General features: G+C 37.9%; 1 protein-coding gene across 8 annotated transcripts in view; it reads right to left on the bottom strand.

Moving 5' to 3' along the window:
- Window positions 1-9,385: 9,385 nt before the first annotated feature.
- TRIP12 (thyroid hormone receptor interactor 12) overlaps window positions 9,386-26,478 on the bottom strand; it is a 77,820-nt gene continuing 60,727 nt past the window's right edge. For 6 of the 8 annotated variants that reach the window (XM_059479353.1, XM_059479357.1, XM_059479356.1 and 3 more), the window contains 16 exons: window positions 24,984-25,156; window positions 24,467-24,540; window positions 24,145-24,344; window positions 23,230-23,357; window positions 22,793-22,944; window positions 22,188-22,330; window positions 20,803-20,959; window positions 20,179-20,277; window positions 19,548-19,662; window positions 19,099-19,253; window positions 18,436-18,600; window positions 17,074-17,238; window positions 13,683-13,796; window positions 12,823-12,917; window positions 12,631-12,734; window positions 9,386-11,584 (listed from right to left, as the gene is read on the bottom strand). In XM_059479353.1, coding sequence (XP_059335336.1) covers window positions 11,388-11,584; window positions 12,631-12,734; window positions 12,823-12,917; window positions 13,683-13,796; window positions 17,074-17,238; window positions 18,436-18,600; window positions 19,099-19,253; window positions 19,548-19,662; window positions 20,179-20,277; window positions 20,803-20,959; window positions 22,188-22,330; window positions 22,793-22,944; window positions 23,230-23,357; window positions 24,145-24,344; window positions 24,467-24,540; window positions 24,984-25,156 — 2,236 coding nt within the window. In that variant the 3' untranslated portion in view covers window positions 9,386-11,387. The remainder of the gene's footprint in view (window positions 11,585-12,630; window positions 12,735-12,822; window positions 12,918-13,682; window positions 13,797-17,073; window positions 17,239-18,435; window positions 18,601-19,098; window positions 19,254-19,547; window positions 19,663-20,178; window positions 20,278-20,802; window positions 20,960-22,187; window positions 22,331-22,792; window positions 22,945-23,229; window positions 23,358-24,144; window positions 24,345-24,466; window positions 24,541-24,983; window positions 25,157-26,478) is intronic. The other 2 variants (XM_059479355.1, XM_059479361.1) reach the window with 1 other exon arrangement.

Below are 26,478 nucleotides of genomic sequence, written 5' to 3'. Positions count from 1 at the left end.
GTTCCTTTAAAACTAGTAATTATTTCTTACATTTTTCTTTACTAGCGTAAGAGTTAATTTATATAAGAAAGTTGCTGTGTTGAGCCTTTTCTGAACAGTGTCTGGACTGTGATTCTTTTGCTGCTTGTTTTGGGTCAAACTGAAATTGAAAAACTAACATTTTCCTCATGCCTCCCTCAGCTTGTGCCTGCTTTACAGCATCTCAGGAGTTCCAGTTCCAATTTGCACAAGGACTGGGACCTTAATGGCACTTGGAAAATTTCAGAAGGGCCTCACTCATGCAACTGAAGGCAAATTTTTTAAAAATGCCCATTGTTCTCCCAATCTCATTCTGAATAGCAGGCAAAATTAAAGCTACATCCCCTTGAAAATAATTGCTGGAATCACAAATTATTACTGTTAAAAGTTGTGTTTCATAAGCTTTAAATGCATTTACTTAAAATGTTTGCTGCATGTTTTTAACTTTCTTTTTCCAAACACATAGAGTTTACTGGAATAGAAACTATTAATTTAACTTTGAATGACCCGTACTTCAATTTATCAAAATACTGGAGTACAAATTTAAACACATAAGTAGCCCACAGAATTCAGTAAGAATACTCACTTTGGAAGGAAGGTGCTCAGGTGTTTCATATTGAAACTTATTTTGTCTCTCCTTCCTGGGTTTGTGAGGGCAGTTTTTAACCATAGGAGAAAGGTAGTTTAAGGCTCTGAACAGAAACAGAATTTTTAAAATACATTATTTACTGCTGTAGTTGGGTGAGGGAAAAATACTGCTTCATTTCTGTGTACACTTGAATAATTGGTGTTTTTTTTCTCTCCTGGCACAGCCTGGCACACACCTTGCTCCCTGACAATGTGTAGGGATTTATCTGCCTTTCTACCCAGCTCTTGCATTTATATTTATTTTAACTTGATCCCCTCTGTTAAGCTGTTTGTAAATTGCATGTTTTCTTTTTTTGTTTGCTAACTTTGCAGTAAGAAGTGGTGATAATGCTGCAGGTTTGTGTGCACGGTGTGTGTTGTTATTTAATGTCTGCTGGGCAGGGGAGCTGCAGTACAAGTAGGGAGGTCTTGACACAAGGAATATCAAGAGCTGCCAGCCCAGGTGGAGAAACATTCTTCATTGTGGGAATCATAACTTCTTGGTAGTCAGAAATTGTGCTTTAAGACAAAACCCATAGAGCAGAAGTTAAACTCTTCTATCAGGGAGCACAAAGCCACCGTGCTGTGAAAATGCATGACGTGTGTTTTATCAGGGGCAGGCAGTTGAGGAGTGGCAGAACTTCCCACATCTTCACCTGTTTGCTTGGTTCACAGCAACTTTTATCAGTCTGTGTGGGATTTATTTAATTTTGGAACAATGAGATAAAATATTCACAGTATAGATATTTCACAAACAGAACAACTCTCAGATATCTAAGAAAGCTCTTATCTCTAAGGGTTAACAGAGATTTTTTCAATGGCTAGCACACCTTTCACCAAAAAGCTGTATACATCCTTTGAACACAGGCACTCTTCAGCCAAGAAGTGGTTTCTATACTCTCAGTGTTTTTTACCACCATTTTGTGTGACACCAGAGCAGATATTACTGTACTTCATAAAATGAGAAACTTATCATAGGAAAAAACTGATCTGGACCTACCTCTAAGCAAACTGCATCGAGTAGAATTCTGCATATTTATACCAGGTTTGAATTCACTTGTTGGAAAAGTCTCTCACAAGACAGATGTTGCAACCAGCAGAGGTACAGCTTAAGGTCTTTAAATCCTATGATGTAGATACAACAGAGTAATTAGAATGAATAGGGTTTGCCATTTGCAATCTTCTGCTCTATTCTTAAGCTGTGACCTAGACTTTCAAATAATGATCTGATGTAACTACAACTTCAGTAGAGATAAAGCAAATAATTCATAAGGTATCATTCATACAGACAGTAATTTTTAGTTAAAGAAAGAGAGCAAGTGCAAAGCACAGGATCAGAATTAATTAATGTCAGAATTACCTTAATCTTCATCCTGGAATTTATAGAGATGTTTCAGTAATTCAAGTGTTGTGCTTAATATGGCAGCAATCAGGAGAAGTATTAGACCGTAAGAACTTCAAGGAAGCAAGATATCTGAAGAAGAGCTATATTTATATCCAGCAATTAAATGACTTTTTACTTCTATGAATTTCAAGGTGTGAATGGCAGAGGATGTGACATCTGTGTTCTGGTTGACTAGAAATCTTACATATTAGAAGCTGTAAAAAGGAAAAATAAAATGCCAATAGACAGCTGACCCTACCACTTTGTTCCCCTTCAAAAAAAACCCAACCAAAAAAAAAAAAAAAAAAAAAAAAAAAAAAAAAAGATAATTTACTGACAGCTTTTAAGGCTTAATGCTTCTTTTGTTATTCTTCCTGAGCAGTTATCAAAAAGGTGATGCTTTAGTTTGGTTGATAAACAAAAAAGAACAGTACCTGAGATTCTCAAGGGGCAGCCAGCAGTAAAAAATGCCCCAAATAAGGAACTGCTTTTATTGCTTTAATTTCAGCACAAAATTTCCCAGAAAATACAAAACAGAGTTGCAATTTTTTTCTTTCATGCAATTATTCTTTCAAACCTTTTTCAGGTGTTCATTTGAAGTCTTTCAATTTATTATTGCTTCATAATATCAACCTCACTAGAATTGAAACTCACAATAAAATATCACTTTTTTGCTCTCTATTCTTTTACATGACTTTATAATTAGTAGACAGTGTGGACTTGTCTTTTCAGTTTCTTTTTCTCCTTTAGCATTTATTTCAAAAAGAGATCACAGAATCACAATATGGTTTGGAAGGGACCTTAAAGATTTAGTCCTAAATCTTTCCCTAGACCAGAGCTCCATCCCTGCCTGGCCTTGAACACTTCTGGGGATGGGACAGGCACAGCTTCTCTGGACAACCTGTTTCTGTGCCTCACCCCCATCACAGAGAAGAATTCCTGCTCAAGCTTCAGATCCTAAACAATTTAAAGACTTAACGTTGGTTAAGCTGGATTCTTGCCTAACAGCTACAGAGAGGCTGTGGTAAGTACAAAACTCATCCTAAAGCTCTGAACTACTGGTTTACACAATGCTGAACCTTGCTAGGGAAAACAACCAGGCTCTAATTTCTGTACAAACTAAAAATAAATATTATATGTTTATGGGAAAACAATTAAGCCACTATGACTTCATTATCATGAAAAAGAGAGCCATTGTGCACAGCACAAATTTAGGGAAAAGTAGACTGGACAGATGCAAGGTATCAGTGGTGTTTGCAGAGGCAGAGGATGTGTGCTGGCATTCCACACAGGCCCCAGTCAGAGTTAATGACAGCCTGTTAGAAACTCTCTCCACTGTTTCTTAAAACCTTTTCAAAACAAAATGGTAATGTTGTAAGACAGTTCTGGGCCAGTTTTCATGAGGCCTCCCACATAAAGAGCCTCTCATTTATTTTATATTCAGACTAAAAATATGCATAAATTACAATATCCAGTCTTTATTTGCAGACAACTAGTGATGAAGACTCAAGGTATATTTTTCTCAGGAATCATAATTTTAATCTGAATTATTCTAGTTTTCAGTCACCAGATCTAATTTTACTTTTTTTTCCTTACAGATGAAGGAGCTATTAAAATAATTAACATAGCACTTTTACTTTGTAGGTGATTCTACATTAATATTAAGCTGTTTTAAACATATTTTTAGATGAGCTGAACTTTTTGTGGTCACCTTTTTTAAGACCAAGGTACTATAGCTTGCATGGACATATCATGGCAGTAAAAGTTGCATCTTTACCATTTCTCCTTGTTAACCACTGCACATGCAATTTCTTCATGCAGTTGTAATCACAAGCCAGAAGCATCCACAGCAATTGTCATTTATCATGATCATTTCTGGGACAAATATCATGACAAAGAAGCTTTTTAAAGATTTTTTAATTGCCTGAGGCAGCCATGAGAATACATTCAAGTGTGAGGTGAAGAACAAGAGAGGGAACAACAGTTCCTTCTCAGAGCACTGGAAGACAAGAACTTTATATTTAATGTGGTGGGGGAAAGGGAGCTAAGAAATATACATGGAGAAAAGAGACTATTAACACAGGCAAAGCTGCAGTCTGTGTATCCATCCCCTGAATGGGAATAAGCATTGTTGTCTTTAGCAGCAAAAAAAAAAGAAAAACAAAAATGTCAGTTACATAATGGACCCAATACAACCAGTGAATGATGTGAGTGGATAGGAGAGGACCTGCACAGAGCATCAGCACATTCAGATCCAGTGTGGATATAAGAATCTATTTTTGAAGTCAGGGTGACACAAAAAAAAAAAAAAAAAAAAAAAACAAAAAAAAAAAAAAAAAAAAAAAACAAAAAAAAAAAAAAGAAAAAAGTAAATCTCTTGGAATAATGATTAAAAGCCTTAATTTGGACTCAACAGATGTGAAACATCTGGACATCAGTGCTATTATGTGATTTGGTCAGAAATAGTCTGCTTCAGCACAGGAGGATAAAACCTTTAAATTATTAGTATGAGGGAAGCAGTTGAATGTGTTTTAGTACAAGACTACTGAAAAATAAACCATGAGAGAAGAAAAAGAGGAAAGCAAAAGTGGGGACAGTAATTGTAACATATAATGTACGTAGCAAAAATGACAAGGATATGAGAAGATAGAAGTGACACAGAGCTGTACAATACACAGCTGGTACTGCACAGCCTCTGGCCCTGTTTTAACAGTGCTTCCACAATTCAGCTGTAAAGCTTTGACTGCCTACCCAATGCAACTTGCACATCTCTTCTGCTTTTACTTTGGGAAGAGGTGTGCAAGAGATCAGTGCTGCTAGGGCAGAGCAGGGGCTGCTGAGTTACAGGGTCACCTTTGCTAGCACAAAGCACCTGTGTTCCTCCTATGACGTGCTGCCTGTACAGCTTTAACTCCCATCTCTGCTCTTTCACTGTTGTTCTTCAGACAAATGTTTTTCTATGAAGCTTCATTAACAAAGATTGCTTAGTGGATCCATAAATGCCTCTCACCAAAGAACTGATATACAAAATGAAACCCTACTTGCTTTGAATTAATTGGTATTTTCTGGATATATCTTTTTCTGTTTATCCTGTCATAGACAAGAAGGATCTATACCAATTCAAAATCAGGCCTCCTGTTGAATTCTGCCAACAGCTTTCAACAATATCAAATATTACTGACAACTGGAACGTACAAGGGTATCAACACTGGGCATAGGATCCTAAACAGCATATTACTCTGTTCCTTTGACCATACATTTCTTAAGATCAAGGCTTAATTCATCTGCAACCTGCACAGTGAGCCTTTGGTAGAAAATATCTTTTGTATCACTAAGCTTTTGCACTAACACAGTAAAGCAGGAGGTGAGTGATGGAACATGACCATAAACGTCTTGAGCATCTCCATGGACATCCACAGCACTGCTGGTCACTCACCTATCAGTACTCATTTTTCAACCTCCACATACAGGACAGAACTTTTTCCTATCTTGTCCATTTCACATTGCTAATTCTTATCTTTCCATTTTCAGGATGCTATTTTTTGCTAATACCTGTGAAAACTGCTCTTTCTAGAAACTCCTCTATATGCAATTATGGCATCTCTCCATAAGTGCTGTCAAATCATGTTAACTACTTTCTCCAAAAGAAATTGGAAATGACCAGGTGCTTGCTGGGGCAGAGATGAACATGGAGTCATAACAGTTTCTCATCACAGATGAGAAATTCATTCAATATTAAAAACAGACAAGTAAGCCAGAAAAGTTTTGAGAATTTAAACGATTTTGAAAGGTAGAAGTAATTAAGGCCTGTAATTTTCAGCCAATTGAAAAGGAGTGCTTTGATGTGGAGATTACCCATAATCTGCAGCTGAAGCTAAGACCCTTGTGTTTTCCACTCATTTTATCAGAAAATTTAGAAAACCTCTCTGCATATGAATTTCTCCCACTGAATTGATTTAAATTGATGGGACTGATGTAGCACAAACAGTGCAAGGGTAAAATGCATACCAATTTAGTTTGATGCTGTCATACAGTTCTGACTTTAAAGAAAGCTCATTTTAGAATTGTGGTATGTTTTAGTAAAACAAACACGTATCCATTTGGGTCTTAAAAAACCCATGGGGACTGCAGAATCTCTCCTCTGGGGATATGAAGCAAAGGAAATAATCCCTTCCCTTGATTCACCAGCTGTGCTCCCATCACTGCAGTGTGATGCTGCTGCCTTCCCTGGCTGCCAAGGCACAAAGCTGACCAGGGCTCAGCCTTTCCAGCAGAGCTGCTCTCTTGCCACTTTCTCCCTTTCCCTCCCGCTCCTGGCCCAGAAGTGCCAGTACTGCTGGCTATAAATTGGAAATTACCACTCTTAGAACCCAGTGTTAGTAAAGATAGAATAATTTTGCTGCTTGATTAAGTTTTTAAACGACCTCTTCCCTTTTGAATAGCCTTTATAGTTTTTAGTGCCCCAGAACAATAACTGGTCCTTTATCAAGAAATATCAAAACTCTGGGGAACCTTTCAGAATGGTAACAGCAGTACTTCCAGTAAATTAAGCATGCCAAGTTCAAAAGTGAAGGAATGAATTTATTTTTTTTTCTAAGAAGCATAGCACAGAATATGGGAAACATTGTGGGGGGGAAAGTAATCAGCTAGCAAATTGTCACTGTTTAGCCAATATCCTGACAGTTTTGATACATTGAGGCAATAATCTGTAAAAAAGGCTGGAAGATGAGGCTGGGAAATAAAATGCCACCTCTTAGATAGGCTAACTATTTCTGGATCAGTGCTTGCATCACCCTGCCTGTCAGAGGTTTCTGCATGCAAGTCCCAAGAACAGCTGAGCTGCAGTCAGACCTGGCCTATATTTAGCCTAGAACACCTTGGATAGCAGCTAAAGGAAGAGTAAAATATTTGGGAAATAGCTGGGAGATGTGAAAACGGCATTACATCTATTTCCAGAGCAAGAACCTGCCTTGGCTTTCAGTGTGGAAGCTTACATTCTGCAAGGGAAACCTCCTTCCACACCTCTTCCTGCAAGAGGGCAGGGTGGTTGCTGTCCCACACTCTCCCCCAGGCTTGTCTACTGCTGTCTTTTATGGGGGCTTAGGAATTCTAATCCTGAAGTGAGGGGCAGGAGGGGAAACAGGACAGAGCTAGACAAGAGCAAAGGCACAGTGCACGTGCTGCTTTACCCCAGCATACCGCTTCCAGCTTCAACTGCTCAGTGTTCTCCCTGTGGGGAAATATCACAGGACTGAGAGTTCCCCCCCCTTTGTGAAGGGTGGGTGGGAGAGGGGCTTTCCTGTCAGCTGTTACATCTTTTAGGTTGGGTTTTGTGTCTTCTTGTAGCATTTTGCTCTCCTCTTTTTTTCTCTTTAAACCAGTTTTCCAGAAGCTGCTGCCAAACTAGATCCAGAGCTATCAAGAACTTCAATCTAGTGCCTTGGAAATACTGAATGTGTCTTATTATTCTCCCTCCACTTAGTTCTGCCTACAACCTGAGATATCACTAGTCCCAGATACACACAAGAGACCCAGAATCTGTTCCTCCCTCTGCCCCAAAGCAGCTTCATACCTGATCAATACAGGCACGTTCCAGTACCAGGAGACAAGAACATGGTATTCCTCTGGAGGCATCAGTCATTCCTTCAGCCATTGGCTGTCAGTCACAGGCAGCAGAGGATGGAATGTTCCCCATCTGCTGTACAACAGGCAGCAAGGTTCTGATCAAGCACTGCCTGTGCAGCCTCTGCTGCTGCACTGGGCTGGGGTGACCACTCCTACTCTTGGGGCAGCCACCTACATTCACCTGAGAAAAGCTCCTAAAACCACAACACAGTGGGAGAGATATGGCACGCTGGGAACACAGGAAGAGGTCACATTGCACAGATGCTTTACAGTTCAAGCAATCAAGAGACCAGGAAAGGAAAGGAGGCAAAAGACAGGGCAAGCCCTGAAAAGGCTCACCTATCAGCAGGTTATACCTCCTCCTCAAATTTCAGCATTTCCAGAATCCATTTCAGCAAGGCTTTTCATTTTTCTCCATACTGCCAACAGCTTTAGCTATAGCAAACTTCTGGCTTGGGGAAGGCACGATCATATTGAAACCATGGCATTCTATCTCATGCCAGGTAGGCCCTTATTTCCTGCCTCTGCAGAGTACAGGCTGCTCAGAGCATGGGAACTGGCACTACTCATGGGAAGACAGGGGGGACCAAGGCCCAGAAACTCCACAGATGACAGACCTACCTCCATCAGGGGCCAGAAGAGAGGGCACAAGTGTTACAGGCACCTGGAATTTCACCAGTCCCTGCCCTCAGGCACCCACTTTCTCATCAGCTCAGTAAGGGAAAGGAGATAGAAAATAAAACACATGGTTGAGGGGAAAGAAGAATCTGGGCAATTCATTTATGCAAGCAGTCTGCATATGGAAATTTGAGTATCTGATTAAGTTTGGCAGTGAGCATGGAGGACTTCACACATGATGGGAATTAATTTTTGTGCACCTTCCTAGAGAACATGAAGAACAATTGTAACTAATTCGTGTCAGATGGGATGCTAAAGTGTTCCCTAAACCAGGTATTTTGGTAAAAAGCCAACATCTAACAACAACAAAAATATTGCATAAGTTCAGTAGGAACTATCAGTGCCTCTATGGCCCTTTCATGAAATAATTATTTTTTTGCTGCTCATGTTAACACAGAAGGACATGAAACTCATCCAAAATAGGAACTGGTGTTACCTAAGAAGAGTTGAACTTACCATCCTAAAAAAGCATCCATATTCAAAGATAAGACTTCTGATTGCACCTTTTATTATACCTTATAAAGGTATACAAAACAGTGCAGTACTACAATGACCACATACACCCCTGGATTGATTTTAGTGAGCTTTTCCCTTAATCCAAAATTCCTGAAAAGGAGAAATCCTTAAGATCTCACACCACCCCTCCACTCATTCTAAACTACTTTTAGATATACATATTTGTTTGCAGGACAATACTTGCAGTTATGCAAAATGTGACTTTTCAGTTTATTCTTGTAATTTACTATCTTTACCTTATAAGCCAGACTGCTCTTCTAATATGCTAGAAGCTGCCCTTAGTAGGAAAAAAGAAGTGTCACCCAAAAGGGTTTCATTCACTTTTCAGGCAAACTAAAAACGTACTCTGTGCTCAAAATGACAGCCAGAACAGACCACCATAGGTACTTGTTTTTTCCTTCCTTTTAGATAGGCACCAACTTATTTTCCCACTGAAACAGTTACACAAGCAGTTACACTATCAAATCTGAAAGCTCCTCAAAATTTCCAAGTCAATGAAAGCCAGATTCTAGAGGGAGACAACATGGGTAAAAAAAGTATCAATACACATGATATTTTAATACAAAATATTAGCTTTTTTCTTTTTTTTTTACACAAGTCAGTTTTTTTTTAAAATATAGAACCTTAAAAAAATGAACAAATTGCTATCCACACACTATAAACACTTGTTTGTTCTCAGTTTGATCAAGTTATCAGAACAATTTAAACACCAGTCCATAGTTTAAACACTGCCTTGAAGTTGGATGCAAACTATGCCGCACTGCGCGCTACCATTATTGTATGTACAGGGTGAAGCGCCTTCGGTCGGGTTTAATACGGTAATAAACTGTTCAGTTATCAGGTTCTTTGTGCAAGGATTTCACATTCTACTCATGCTCATGACAAGTCTGTATTACATTTCAGTAGCACTGGTCTGAGCAAGCACAGGTAACTCTGTGAATGTTCACCAGAAGAATGTCCGTTACATGTTCTGGAAGCACGAGTTCTTCAGCTGGATAAAAGAAAACTTGTTAGTTTAGGGGAAATAACTAGCCTGATTAGCCAGAATTTAACAATTTCTAAGTACTGAAAGGAATTTTGATTTCTCAAAGTTGAATAAAAGTAATTAACTATGACATTTTCATAAAGATTACCTATGTAGCAGGTACATCTCAGGAATATTTGTAATTTCCCGTTTTTTGAACGCATAGAAAGGAAAAAATTTCCCTCAAAGCTGGAGGTCTTAAAAGGTCTTGTTTTAGTAGTAAATCATCCACAAGTTGCAGGTTGTTAGCCAAGTAGATTTAGGATGATTTACTTGCATTACAGTAATTTACACAATTGAACTTTAGGCATACAGTACAAAACTATAAACAAAAAGGTGAAGCAAACTTTTTTATTTATATTCAGGTAAAAACATTAACCTGATGAAGTAAATTATTGCAGATTTGAGAAATCAGCACATAAAACAGTTGGACAGAGCATTGCTTACAGGTGTTTTATCTGTGTCAAAAGACAAAGGCTGAACTGCTTGTTCCAAGCTAGCACTGGGGGGAAAGAAAAAAAAAAAAAAAACTACAAAATTAGCCAGGAACTTAGATCAAGAACAGAAAAACTGTTTACTCAAACAGGGAATGGAACGACTAATTTGTCTTTTAAAAAACTTTACATCAATTCGAAATGCTCTGGGCCTTACCACAATACACGCTGGCCAGCCCAAGCTGCTGGACTTCAACTATATGAAAGAAATAATTCTGCCTGGCCTCCCCTACGAGGCTTTTGCTGCCTGAATCACTGTGTAAACAGCTCTGGAGCACTCTGGTAACAACTGTCGCCATTATATCCTACCACTACAGTAAAACTAAGCTATAAGAAAGTTCTACCTAGTTACAAAGGCTGAATTATATTGACAATATATATTTGATTTCAGTAAAATTTAAATTATCTTAATCAGAGAAAGAGGCATGGAGCAGTTAAATGCCCATGCTAACCAAAACATAACAATTGTTGAATGCTGCACACAAAAAGAACCAAGTGAATTGCACATCAGACAATACATGAGGATGGGTAAAATTAGAGGCAGGTGAGGGTACACAGAACTAGTCTACTAAACTAGATTTGTCAAATACATGGTGTATTTTAATTTCTGTACTTATGTACAAAAGTTGTCTTTGGAGGAAAAACTTCAGACTTAGCTAGATGGATACACACAGCCCAGTATTAAACTGCACAGCGACATTTATTGTTCCAGCCTGGAAAAACATCCCTTTTTAAATTTCACACAGCAAAGCAAGTTAAAAACTTCACTCATCAAATAAATGATAATTTAAACAAGAACTTGCTAAAGAAACCTTGTCACAACAACTTTTAGGGCCTGATCACTTTAAGTCCATAGGGGCTTTTAATGAATATCAACCAAGTGTCTTTGCTTATAATCTGCAAGCCGTTTTTCTACAACAAGAAGGCGTAACACGTTTCCTTGACTCAGGTGATATATTTAGAAAAGAATCATGAGTTTCTCTTTTGCTGTAACAGGCAGACATTGCATTTTTCATTGTGATCAGGAAAGATGGAATGACTGCTGCCCTTCTCTTGCAGCTATCAAGAGTTTTTCACGCATTATCTCAATAGTTGAATAGTCTGGCAATTTGAGATAGTTCACACAAGTCATTACTGAGGGTAAGAAATCATCGGGATTCTCTGTGGACTCAAATGTCTTCCGTACAATCGTCAGGGGAGGATTCAAACTTCGAAAACCTAGTAATGAGAAAAGACACTCAGAATAAGGCTGCTCCTCCTTAACACCCACTGACTGCAGACATGCCCAGTGACAGAAGCACACATCGCACAACTGACTTCCTGGACACCTTCAGAAATTCAGAATATAACTTTATAAAGCTGCACAATAAGCAAAAGTACCTCAAATCCTGCCTGCAGATTCGTCTTACAAGATTAATTTAAAATACAGGAATAAGCTGCATGAATCTCCTTTAAATTGTGTCCTGTATGTGTAAAAATTCTATTCTAACCAATTCTTTAAAATTTGTTGGCTTCATGCACATTTTTTAACAGGAGTCATCTATGACTCTAGTTACCTGATTATTCTTACTTCAGCTATCATTGCTATACTCCTAACACTCAATTGTGTCTGCATCATGTCTCCACAGAAGAGCTCCCAAAATATACTAAGGGAAAAGAAAAATCAAGTCTTTCCCCCAAATCCCAAAGAAGGTAAATACTGGAACAGATGCATGAATTCTTTTTTGATCTGCAAAGCACTCAGCTGAGAATACAGTAAAATGTGTATTCTACAATAGTCCCTAGCAAAGACAGTAAATTTCTGTTTACTGCACTGTCTCTTACCTAAATGCTGAAATTCAAAAGGGAGAGAAATTAAATAAGATGATTAATACTATCCTAAGTATTGTCTCCTTTCTAGAAAGGAGACTTTTTTTTAGGTTACAATGCATCATATTGTTGCCATAACTTAATGCACCTCTTGCCAAAAAAGATAGTATTAGGAGCTTTCAGTTTTATTTAAATTTTGAACACTCTTTTGCCCTCTGACAGATTTTCTGGCAACAATGTAAACCTGGACAGTCAACTGTTGGAAATGTCATGAGATTAACACAAAGGTTATGAGAATTATACCTGACTGCCCAGCCACTTCTGAAATCAGAAATGGGAAAACTGTATGAACCAATGTTAAGGAATTTCTTCCTATACTAAAGTAAACATCTTATTCAGAAATACATCAATAACAGTGATTTCATGCACAGCAATATGCAATAAGGAAAACCTACCTCCTACAGGCAGTCTGGGGCTGCCTGTCACAAACTGGAGAAACAGTCTCTGCTGCTCACTATCAAAACTACTGAGAATTTCAAAGAGATACTTCACTGCTCGACTGAGGAGAGAAAAGAACCAAGAGAATATTATTTCAAGAAAGTATTTTCTACTAGTTTGATTTTTGTTTAACAAGACCAACATGTTACCTGTCGTGCGTATAACCGTGATCAGGCCTGCAACATTCCATTAAAGTCTTTGCATCCCAAGTGTCTGTCTTGCTGCCACACAAGAGCTGCTCCAACTGTAAAATTAAACAACAAGGAGTAAGCCTTCCACTCTGCCTTGCAAAGCACCAGGAACACACGAGTGCCACAAAGGCTTGGCTAACACATTGTTCCAAAGTGTGCTTTAATGCTTGTTCTTAAAGTCAGAGGTCTGAGTTTGTAAAGGTAAAAAAACCCCTCAAAGTACAGTCTTCAAACAAACTCCCTCACAGAAGAATAAAACATTCTCTCTTCTCGTCCAGAGAACCATAATTGTGATTTAATTCAGTCCACTTAAGAGTGTTGAGAATTTTACAACGAAATTTATATGGTGGTGGTGGAACTAACGCAAGACCAACTATCCTTATTCCTTACCCTTTCATCTGAATCTCTTCTTACTGCTGAGGAGCTGACTACTTGTTTTATTGTTCTAACTGAAGATCCAGGTAGTGTCCACAACTAACTATCTACAGCTATTCAGAGGTACTGCAGTACAAAGAATTAGGGTACCCACATTGCACAGAGAAATGAAGTATGATACATAAATTAAAGCACTTCTCAGAAAAGCTGGATACACACATTTTAAACAACATGGAGCTGTTCATAATAAAAGCATTAAATAAGTGACTACTGCACAGAGAAATCTTTAAGAGTTAAGTGTGGAATTTCAGGGACACTCAATTTTACTAACTTGCACCAGAAATGCAATGTCAGGCTGTCCCAAATGCCCTGCACCCTGGTTAAGACTGCCCATACCTGCAGATAAAGGTTATAAAAGCAGCAGCAAAAACACTTTCACCAACCTCCTCAGGATAGAAGTACTGAAGATGACTAAGGGGGAACACTGACTCAAATCCATCTCTGAAGGAGTCAAACTGTCTGGCAACACCTTCATTTAGTGCCCAGAATATAACCAACTGCAGGGAAAGGAAAAAAACAACAATGAAAAAAGCCATTTGAACAAAGGAAGCATGCAGTGATCACTACTGTACCAAGAAGTGCAAAAGCCAAACTCCAGCAGCCCAGCCATATGCTCACTGGAGTTCCCACAGGGTGCACATTGATTCATGGAGCTGCTCTACAGCATTGCCTCATTCTGCTTTAATTCATAATTTACATTACCCTTAACATGAACTTTTGCAGAATTTAAACAACTTACTTGCCTTTGTTTTTAACAAAACAAACAGAACTCAGAATGGCTGGTTAAACTGAACCTATTTAACAGAATAATGTAAAGTAAATTCGAACATTTGTTATCTTTAGAAGCCTTACCTAGGTGTCCTCTCTCTACACCTCTTAAAATGCAGCACCTGAAGTAGAAATCCATAGGGCATCATTTGGCAGTATTATCTTAATTTCCCCCATGGAAATATAGGGGTCCCTATTCTAGTATTAAGTTTAAAAAAAAGCAACTCTATCATGCTTGATATATTAACTAGCTTAATACTATAAGAATACCTAGGAACAAAAGCAGTACCTTCATTTAAAGTTACTGGAATATGGTTAAGAATCACAATGCAAAAGACATTAACACACTAATCTAGGCTTTCTCAGAGTAATTATTCTGTTTTGTTTTGGTTTTATATCTGTAGTTATCCCCTCAACATTGAAGTAACTCCAAAGTGGACAGCACATACTGAAACAACCATCAGTGAGGGAAAGCAAGGTCATATGACACAAATGAGACCAGAGTTCTTTTAAATAAATCTCCTGTAGCCAGTATTTCTCCACAAAATTAAGGTATTTTACAAGGCAGATTGCAGGCCAAGTTCAGATTCTTTTGTCAGTCACTTATTGTTGATTACACTTGCCCTGGATATCCTCAACCCCAGCAGGAAACATGGGCTGGTCATAAAAGATGTCAACACAGAACTACTCATTTAAAACGTGTTAAAAGCTCTGGCCTGTGGTGCTGATTAAAGTCATCTATGGATGCATCTGAACAGGATTAAATCCTGCTGGAGTCCTGAAGCAAGTTTGTCACCCTATCCCAATAACTGAAGAGTTACTGCTTCCAGAAAGCTCTCAAGGTACAAAAGCTCATTAGGATCTGCTGATAAGTTTTCCAATAGAAGAGTCAGGCATTGAATTTCATGTGAGATACACAGCACTACTTCCACAAACCAGTTTTAATACTGAAGAGAAAGGAAGCAAGCACCAGCAGCACAACAGAATAGTCTATGGCTATTCTAACAGCAGAGCTGCTTACCTACAACTGTGATTAGTTTTTATGATCAAGAGCATGTGGCATAATTAAGCTGCACTGTATTCTTGCAGATTCAAAGATAAGATCAAGTTCCTAGGCAAAAATCTACACTACTGAAACGTTTTGTTCACAAATTAGAACAAGCAAGGTGGCCTCTTTATAATACAGGGGAGAAGAGGGGAAAAAAAAGCCAAAAAAAAAGATAGAGAATAAAATCTTTCACTATACTGGTAATTGAAGCAGTTCTACTTTCTGATAAAGGCAGCTCCTGTGGGAACTGTCCTTGGGGGGAAAACAGGGAGGTAGAGGGAAGAGTGACATGATGGCAGAAGAGGCATGAAAAGGAACATTAGGATATTCCAGCTTTATAAACTACTTTTCATGTTAATCCTCATACAAGATTTTAGTGAAAATGACATGTTCAAGAGCAGGGCAGCTGACTCACAGGATGTTATACAGGCCAGGTGAGCAATTAAAAATATTGTTTCTAAAATGCAATTCATCATACTTGTGATGGAGAGCACACTAATTTTCTATCTGAAGTATTTTCTATTTCTTTCACATCATGTCTATAAAGCTATAAATCCTTTAGGAAAATAAAAGTTCCAAAAGTTTTTAGTAGGAGGAGAGAGTTTTCTGTTATCTCCTTTTCCTTTACAAAGACAGAAGCCTGCAGCAGGAAAACTACAGGACATCTGAGCCACGTGTAAGCCTTTCTCAGTGTATCAGATATCTGATACAAGTTACTTAGGGAAGAAAAAAAAAACAAAACTGCAAACTATGGAAACTAGTCTAGAATGCTTGAATGTAACATTACTCAGTAAATGGCGACTGCAAATTCTGTTTCGAAGAAACTGTGGAAGTTTGTATTGCTCCTCTGTTAGGTCTGCAAAGAGCTTTAAACCCAAATATATTTAATTCTGCAAGCGATTCTTGACTAGTAGAATTTACTTTTAACAAATAAACACATGAGAAGTGGATGGGTAACAGTATGGAACTATAAGGTAAACAGAAACTGCTCAATATTCACTTGTAAGGATTACTGAACAGCTCTGCAAAATTTCTCAGCTGATAGCCAGGAATTTATATGATCCTTATTAAATTGTTTCTACCAAAACATCAGATGTGTTTCTTATCAGTGCTTCAAAACTTAACAGTCCTCAGAGTGAAACTGGAAGTACCCTAACCTGTCAGGAAATGCACTATTTAGCAACTGGAGTACAGTGATCCTCCCCTCCATCCCACTCACAACTTCATGTGATAATACTGCATTCCTCTTGGCTTTCCTCATCTCTTTTCCAGGCTGTTTTTAACCAATTCCCTTTATCACTTCCTTCAACAGAAACAGCTTCCTACCTCAGTTCAGCAATATCAGCCTTCTGTTTTTCTATGTCCCTTTTGCCACAGGAATGAATCAATACACAGGTGTACTGTCAATTTATTCTGGCAATATTTTGTTATCTTTTCCTTATTTATTCTTTTTATGGTTTATGCTTTTCTCACATGTGTTTGGTTTTCTTAAGTTGATTGGTTCAGTTTTCCCTGGGATTTTTGTTGGTTTTGTTTTGGCTTCTTGGACAAAAAACTAACGCTTTATTTTTGACTCACAACGGTTGATGTTTTCATAAGACTGAGACCAAAAAAATTACACTACCAGTAGAGCAGTTGTTCAAAGGCCACCGGATGCTAGATTACTACTGCTAAATAATTTACTAAATCACTATTCCTAAAAAATTCATTATCATAACCACTTACAATGAATCCACTTAAAATACTTTTTCCCCAAAAAGCCAAACTTCTGATGACTTCATTACATATAAACCAGACTTCTTGTACTACACAATTTTCAAGTCGGGTGCAATTAGGTTCTAAAGTCTTACTGTAGTAATAAACTAGTATAGAAAAGTCATAAGTAGGAAATATATGGAAACAAACTACCTGGGAGCAAGAAAAAAGATAATTTTAATCATAAATTTGTTTTTACATACTCTGAGATACTCCTCTAAATTGTGGATGGTGACCGGTGTATCTTTTCCCCCCTTTTTCAGCTCTATGTTGGGAAACCCAGGGAGTGTGAAGTCCAGCCCTAGATCTTCCACTGAGCAGCCATTCATAGTCAGAGCCTCCAATGCATACTGTAGACTTTCTTTGGTCTAAAAAATTGGAAGTGAAAACCAATGAGAACAATTAATTCAAATAAATTTATCCAAAAGTTATGACTTCTAAAGTAGCTTTGACTAATCAGACATTTCTGTAGAGCATAACCATTAAAACTGTTGCAGCTGTCCTTGCTCTCCTTCTGGAGTTTTCATACATAACAGTAAACCAAGAGAAACCAGATAAACAAGCTTAATGGACAAACTGGAAAGATCACAGGAGTACACTTTGTTCTAGCAGTTTTAGAATTACTTAACATGCCAGAAGACCAACTAGCTAGAAAATACTACTGCAAGAAAAAGAAATGTGAAATATGCTACGGCTCAGGCTGTTTTTTTCCCTTAGAATAGTTAATGGCATTTATATTTGGCATGCATACTGACATTTTTCAGCTTTCACCCACCAGGTTTCAGGCTTTTCACATTCTTGGGAAATTAAAAGCCATGACCAAGGAGAGAGAGTGAGACAATGAGGTAAAGAGGAACAAAGACCCACAAACTTGGAGTAGTTTCACTAGTAACAAACCAGACAGATGTATTAAGACTATAAATTGGGTTATTACTTCCTGCCATCTATTAACATTGGATGCTAGAAAAACCATGTGTGCCAAAAATCTTTTACCACTAGTGCCAGAGTGAACTGTGGTATTTTCAGCTAAGTGTAAATATCCTTGAAAAATTAATCTATGTCTGAAAGAACCTGTATGCTCATGCATGATGACAGGTCACCTCAGTTCTGAATACAGCTCTTCAGTGGGAAAAAAAAAATCCTACATAAAAGGATGAAATTTCCTACATGAAATATGAAATTTTGATTAAACCAACTAGTAAAAAACTTTTGACTCTTCAAGAAGCAAGGATAGATTTTTTTCCACCGATATTTGAATTGGTTAGTCTTTTAAAAGTGAACCAAAAAAAGTCAGGCAAACATGTGGCAGTTTTAGAAATTTCTGGGACTGTGTTTAATCACACAGATGAATCCCATAATGAATTTCTCATGCTAGACTTTACAAAAAGACTTCCATAATTATTAGCCACTGATCCAATAACATTAAAACTACTCTGTGTGAGAACAAAGTAATTATCAGTATTACAATCAGTTTCAAGCCCTATGATATGTGCTGAATTACTGTTATTTCATAAAATCCAAACGAGTAAAGGTGCACTCTTCCATTCTTAGGGTTATTTTCCCACCTGAGTTTTATCCTGTTCAAGTCTTTTCTTTTGTCTTACAATATCTTCAAGGTGATATATTGATTTGGCTACTACTGGATCAATACTGAACAAATCATGCGATGTCAAGGAAGTTTCCTGTCGCAGCATCCACTTATAAAAAGGAAGTCCAAGGGGAAGATCCACCTGGAAAGCAAAGCACTGAACTGTTTAGCTTTGAACGGTCTTCCAAAAGTTCTTTTACATCTCTTGACCAGATCTACAATACTACCTCATAGTTGTGGCACACACCAAAGCACCATGTCTTAGAGTGTCTTTGCCTCAGAAATTTACAGTTATAAAACCCAAGTGACTGCCTATTAAAGCTATCAGCAACTGGAGTAACAATGAGCCCAAAACATTCTTCAAAGACTGGAATGATTGCAACACTTAGCAGATAATGGTTTTTCCTTTCTACTCCATGGTCTCAAAAGCCACTGTAAAGATCTTCAACATGTAATTACCCTTTTCCCCCACAAAACTTCACTGCATGCTCATCGCCTTCCTGACCTGCCTCACACTGCCCTTACTTCTGGAGGTGAAAGTAATAAATACCATGTAACTCTTAATGCTTTTATCTCTCAACAGTCAGAACCAGTATTTCTATGTGACCCCTTCAGAATAGATTTTCTATTGCATTCTCACCAGTCTGAAGTCCATGATTGCCTTGGCCATTAGTTTTCCCAGAAAGCGGAACTTCATTTTAACTTTTGCAATGTGAGCTGGCTTGGCTGTTCTACCAAAAGGAAGTGCAAAAAGGCCTTGAAGGTTATGAATGTACTTGGTACCTTCCTGGCTTCCTGTTGAGGAAGAAAGAAGGAAAAGAGTTCAGTATTTACTCTACTAGTTTCTTTCAAGATGCAAGTGGCATTCAGATAAGCTTAACCTAAGCTTCTCATAAGAAAAACAAGACAAAAAAACACCCCACCAAACAACACACGCATAAAAACCCCAACAAAACTCACAAAGATCCACACACTATGATCAGGCACATTAGCGGACCACAAACTGAGATGCTCTTTACATAACTGAAGTCAACCTAAAATCAATTCAATATTAATCAATATTTATAGATTAGGTAGTAGAGCAATTACCTTTTGGATTGGCTAAAGTCACTTCTTCTCCCCTCCAAAGGCCCAAGTCTGCTCTCTGTAGTTCCTGAGATACAAGTGCATAGAACTCTAGTGTAGGGCCTAGGCCTGTACCAACCTTCAGGGGATGGAGGGTGAGGGGAGAGGAGGGGGAAGGAGACAGATAAGTCCATTAGGTCAGTTTGAATATAAAAATTTTACTTAGTCAGAGATATATAATACATTATTTGCTATAAAAAGACTACATGGCAAAAAGCATCTAGGGAACCTAACTACAGCAACATTCACAGCATGACAGACCTGGAAAGGTCACATATCAGAGGAAGTAACAGTGCAGTAAAAGCATTAATCACCTAATGCTCATATAGAGGAAACACAGCTGTTTGCTTGACAGTCAGAAAAAAGATGAGTTCTGCTGAATACAACTGATTATGAAATTTAGATCAGAAAGAACTTCTCCTAGCAACTAAAAATCACAACCAAGTGGATTAGGGATAATTAAAGGGTAAAATTCTTTAGCACCAGCAACATGAAAGACAAAGGGTCTGACCAAGCCATTTTAAGAAAGTTGTAGCTATTTTGTATTAATCTTCAGTAAAAAGGGGATAAATTAGACTGCAGTGATATTACTTACTTCATTCTCATACTGGATTTCCAACATGGCTCTTGAACTGCCTAGATCCTGCATCACAGATTCTGCCTGTTTCAACAGCTCATCTCTGTTCACAGTGCGCTACAAATAAGAGAAGTTTTAATTTCATTATGGCCTTGAGTTCCAGCTCCCAAGGCACTTACAACAGGTAAAAATCAGTTATGCACATTTTTCCACTCCATGCCAATAAGTCCCAGCTTACTTTTATCATGTTATGACAGGTGATTTACCCTCCCCAAATACAAGGACAGTATTTTTCTTTATTAAGGGTCTAAATCTCATTACTTGAATTCTTCTGAGAATCAGGCAAAACAGAGGTCTACAAGCGAGTGTGTGGAAGTATCACTAATGCTGTCTGAAACTCTGTGTTCACTGCTGGAATTTAGTTTCAGGAATTATGTCAGGGTGCCTCTCCTGCCCTCATGCGGCCGGCACGGAGAAGACACGGCGCCCTCTGCTGGGGGACTGCAGGAACAAACCCACCTCCCCTTCCCTACAGCACCAAAACATCAACTTCTACAAATAAGCCTTGCTCCCAATGATATTCTTATAGACAACACGAAAATAAATAGATCCTTCATTCCATTTTAAATAAGATGTACTTACTTTTTTCCTGTCCAGTCTTGGTGCCACTCTGCTATCCTGAGAATCTGACTGATTGATTTCTGGGTTAGTGTCCAGCAGCCTTTGCATGGCTCGATCACGATCAAAGGCCGTCACATAAAACAGCATTTGGCGGGTGTCAAATGGAAAGAAAAATGGGCTGTGAAGAGCATTAGATTAGTCAGCTGTGCTCCAAGCAGCATCTCAGACTAGCATTTGGTTTAAAACACAACAAATCTAGTATGTCCAAAATGAGTGTTCTATTATACTCTCTGGTGAAAGCAGCCTCCAAACACACTTTCGTTTTAGTTACAATGCTTAGGAGTAGAAGTTTTGAGAAAAGCAATATATGAAGGAGACAAAAAATTCGAGAAACTTTTGACTCCTCTTGAAAAGTAACTCAAAATACTTGAATGCCTTGACTGTGCAAAGTTTACATCAGAAAATAAAATTCCTTGCTCACTACTGCTCTACAATTAACAAATCCAACAGATCAAAGACTTAAGCTCAAGCTCCCATATTTGGCAGCAGAAAGACACGAGAACCTGCCTAGAACAGCACCACTACTCTACCTTCCACCATTTGCAAAAAATATTCTAATTAATCTGTGAAAGACAACCAGAGAAACTTCTTGTTTCAGTTTATCACTTCCACTATTCTCAAAGGCATGTGTATGTTAACAGTTTGGTCCTCCATTGGCATTAAGCGGAAAGGCCGTTTTATTGAACAAATAATGCTACAGATATTTAAGAATATACATTCATGCTCATCATCTTATCTGGAACATTTATGAAGCAAGTTAGAGATCTTATTTTTTAAATGAAAAGCCAGAGTTTCTCTGAGTATGTATTTCCACAGTCATCAACAATATTGCTGCAATTAACAGGCTTGAAAAACCCAAGCATGTCAACTCTAATTTCTCATTCTTTCAAGTACAAGAACTTTACAGCTTGTACTCTGTATCAAGATACTACAAAGTACTATGTATATAGCTTCATAAAAATTATTTTTACTCTTTTATCAGTATTGTTTATAAATGTATCTTCCTTTGTATCATACTGAATGTGCAAAGATAAATACAGTGATATGGTAAGAATGCTATTAAGCAGTGTAACAGGAGAAAAAATATCACCTGAATAATCAAAATTTCAGTGGAAAACCTTCAGATTGCTCAGCAATTCCTGTAAGAAGTGGTCCAAACTCTGCACATAGTCTACCTCCCAGAATATGCAATATAGGTGCAAACATCCATGCCACTATGTAACTTGGCAACACTTCTGTGACTGCATTTTGCACTCTCAAGTCCTGTAAGGATGATGCACCGTGCTGCCCAGGCAAGGCTCCTACTGAACTGGAATTAGAGACACCACACAACAAATCACTCATACCATGTTTTTCCAAGTTCTGTCAGCCAAGTCGGGATGTTTCCTGTCATAATTACCAAAGGATCCTGAAGCTGCCTGTTTGCTTTTGCTGTCAGTTTACTGTTGATAAACTCTGAGGTTGGAATTATCTCCTTGCAGACTGCATTCTGTGTTAAATAAAAGCAATGTATTTCTAGTTAGAGAAATGCTGAAAGAAACAGCAAGTCTTCGTTAAAAAAGATTTTTAATGCTTCTAATTTGCTTAGCATGGAAAGTAAAAAAAAGCTTTCACTGCCATTTTGTTCATCCAGAGTTTCAGACATGAAAGAAGGACTCAGTATGTTTACTACCAATCCCCTTTTCAGGAACAGCGTTTGCCTTTGAACTTAAAGTAAGGTCAAAGCACGGATATTGTGTTCAAAACAGTAAAAAGAAAACATGACTGACATTAAGAATTTACAGCCTTCATCTTCTCAGAAGTTAGACAAACATGTAGTGGAAGATGACAGTATTTGCATTATTCTGCCTTCCTGAGGAGCAGTGGAAAGGGGGAAAAGGTTATTTAAAATGTTACAGATCGTTCTGCCCTGAATCAAGTACCAAAGTGATTTTAAAAGTGCTCTACTCACATCATACAAGTAATACCAGTATCGGCTGATAGCATGTAAAACTCTCAAAAGAAGAATAACATCTAATGAGGGGTCTTCAAATGTTATATTTTCAGGTGGAGTAGATATGAGGTAAATTTCCAGTGGATTTAACACCGAAGGGCACACACCATCTAGCAGGAAAAAAAAAACATCTTAGCAAAATAATTCAATTAGAATTTTTCCCAAGATTTAATTATTAGGAGCCTAGGCAGTATTAGTCATGGCATTCACTTAACTGCAACAATTCAGTTAAACAACTCAATAAATATCTTAGTTTTAATATACAGCTAAACACATATGCTTACTATTTTTATACTATGTCTGTTTTAAAAGAAACACTATAGTGGCAGTAAACATTGTGAAAGTTCTGAGAGGACTGACAGGAAATCTAACCTATAGCAAGGCACCACACTCACCATGCCATAATTCATCATGTTTTTTAGAATTCCTAGGGGAGGTTTTTGTGGGAGCAGTTTGTGCTCTTCCTCTTTTACCCCCAACACAGTCCTTATTACCATCTTCATCCTCTCGCACAGGTTTGTACCTAAAAAGCAAACAAAAGTTAAAAATATGTTTTGAAATGCTAAATTACAGCGAAACAACAGCACTTTTAAAGGTGTTAGTTCTCAGCTTTCCAGAACTTTCTTTGAATGACAGTTAAAAGCAGAAAGACAAGAACGCTGTACTGAGATATGATCCAGCCTCTGAAGCAAAGTATTTCACAGGGGAGAAGAAACAGGGACCCTTCAGCTCTATGAACTGCAAGGAGAGAAGGGGAAGGTATCAACAAAACCCCAAAGTGACTGAGGTTAGAGAGTTACAGTTAGGTTACGTTTTGGCATTTTTTGGTTGCTGTTTTATGGGTTTTTATTTGCTTTTTTCTTTTGCACATTTAAATGTTAAAAAGAATATTAATATCTTCAGCACAGTCACATGTCAATGTTTCTTGCAAAGTATGGCCACAGAATAGATTCATTTTCACAGCAATCAACTGGGAAAATTAGTATGAAGTCAACCATTAGTTGCACACTGCACATTCTCTGCTGTTTGTGGTTAGTTATCTAACACTAAGAATGGTTCCTCCCCATCTAGCAGGTATCATTTAGAATTCCCCATTTCTTGTTCACCAGCTTTACTCAGGAGCTAGAAAGAATATCAGGAGCTATCAATGCATTCTTCCTAAGTTTTAACTATCTCAAGCACATCAGGAAATGCAAAGCTCCAGATTTTTCAAAGAGATAAAAAAGAAGACCGCTATATTCCAAATTTCTTGATGTATATACATTTATTAAACTGGAGAAGTTATTCCTGGGTTTCTCTAGGCAACTTACCAAATGGTGTGTGTTTTTGTCCAAATCCCAGCTCTCCCCAGTGGGTTACTTTCATCATCTGTAGACTCCCTCTCTTCCTCAGCTTGCAAACTGTACTGCCTGACTGCCTGGTACACAGTCATATTGTATGGCAGCAAGTGATCTCCAATGTAAAACTGCAATCTATGTCTCACATTCCCTGAATTTAAGAATTGAGCAGCCTGAACAAAAAATAAAAAAAAAACAACCACCATACAAGTGAGAAAACTTGTTGCATAGCTTTTCTTTAAGGCCCTCCTCACCCTCCCTGCACCCTCCCCATACTCCCAGAGCAAAAGCTTACCAAAGATTCATCTATTTCTTCATCTGACCCATCATCATCACTATCTTCATCATCTTCTCTAACTCTTCCATAACCTGAGGCAAGAGAGAAGACATCCTCATTTGCTGTTATTCATGAAAAAGGTAACAATGCTTTGGTACTCCATCTGTTACAACTACTAAAACTTTTAAAACAGTTCCAAAATGTATCAGTTAAAAACAGTAAGATTCAGAACTGTTAAAACAAACTTCAGTAGCAACACCTGGCATGAAAACTGACAAGCTACAGCCAGTGTGACAGTAAAGCAGTAATACTTCTGTTAGCATTTTGACTGAACTGTTTACCACAGGAAACAGTCTGTCCCAGAAAAGGAAGATTCTCTACAGCTTTAATCTCCTCCCTTGTGAGCAAGGTTATCTTCATAGGTACCTTCCATTTTTCTTCAGCACAATCCTCAAGAGGTTTTTACAGACTCTACACTGACACCAGAAACTATTCCAAAAAGGAAAATGCAAGTGACTGTGTAATAAATAAATACCTCTAACTACAAGGTATCTTTCAATGGCTTGTACCAAAGCCAGAGGATCAATCTTCACAGGTCCACCTTTCCACTGTTTCACATTAGCACAGTCTGGATGTCTTTGCAGTTGGCATTTTAATTGATGTGTATTGAAGAATTTTAAAGCTTGGGATCCTCTGTTAAGAGAAAAACTCAAAATAATTTGTGAAAAAAGTTGCTACACAAAGAATCTAATAACCACAATTGCATTAAAAATGCAATAAAATAGGCTTACACATGCATTTACAATTTTACTTGTTCAGAGTATTATTTGTCAGACTGCTTCTCTAAAAATAAGCTAACATGGTTTGGATAAAACATTTTCTTCTACAAGAACACCAGAATCCAAGTTGGACAAAATCTGGAAGAGAGGTTCTATGAATTAAGAGAAAGCGCCCAGCCTGAGGTCTGATTACAAGATGGCCTACACTGACCATCTTTGAAACCTGAAGCAGTTCAGTGGTCAGCTGATGGCACAGATTTAGAGCTGTGCTTATGTGCAGTGCAACAAGGATCAGAAACAGGCATGGAAAATGCAGTTATTCATTTAAATAGATTTTTTTCTATAAGGACCGAAAGAGAAAACCTGAAAGTTCCTCTGTTTTTTCCCTTGCCAAGAACAGTTTATATATACATTCCACCTCACCAAACTACCAATACTCAAGCTAGCTGGTTTATACAACAAGCCTCTTATCTTGGGCTGCTTCTATTTCCAGGTGCTAGCAAAAGACTACCAAAACTTAATGCTTCAAAATCCTCACTGACATAATCCACAGTAAAACTTGCAGTCAAACAATGCTACAGCCCTCTGGCTTCTTGTGTATCATTTTCTATCAAAAAGAAGAGCAGGATTTTGCTTCTATGATCAGCAGCTTTATAATTTTGGTTGTTATCCCACTTTTTACCAAAATAATATACATAAGGAGGCATTCTGAGATTACAGAGCACATACTATTTGCAAAAGCCAGTATAGAGACACTAATTTCTTCTAATAAGAAATCTGTGTACTGCATTAATTCCCACTGATTTTAAGTTTCACAAAAAAAGTACTGAATTTTAATGTTAGATTAATGCTATAGTGTGAGGTATAGAAAAGAAATTGTAGAAACAGGTCTTGATTCATTCAGATTTGTTACTTAAAACACAACTACTAAGCTGGATTCCAAATTTATTTTGTATCTTAAGACTCAGGGTAGGGCTATAGCTATTTTAAACTCTATTCACAGCCAAGACTTATCACTTAATCCACTACCATCCTAGAGAACAGAACCTAGATGAATCATGAAGTTGAGCACTGTAATACACTCTCTGCAGTTTAATTACTCTGCTGAAAAGCATCAGTGTCCAAGCAATAGATTGTTTCTTTCCAGCATTTGTTACTTGGGGACAAGGAAGACATTTGGATATTTAAAGGGTAAAGTTAGAGATTGCATTTAAACTTTATCTCTCACCCCCAATTTAAGTGAGACAAGTT

The sequence above is a fragment of the Ammospiza nelsoni genome, chromosome 10 (genome assembly GCF_027579445.1).
Source record: "Ammospiza nelsoni isolate bAmmNel1 chromosome 10, bAmmNel1.pri, whole genome shotgun sequence".
Classification (NCBI taxonomy): Eukaryota; Metazoa; Chordata; class Aves; order Passeriformes; family Passerellidae; genus Ammospiza; species Ammospiza nelsoni.
This window is presented reverse-complemented; position numbering and strand designations above follow the sequence as displayed.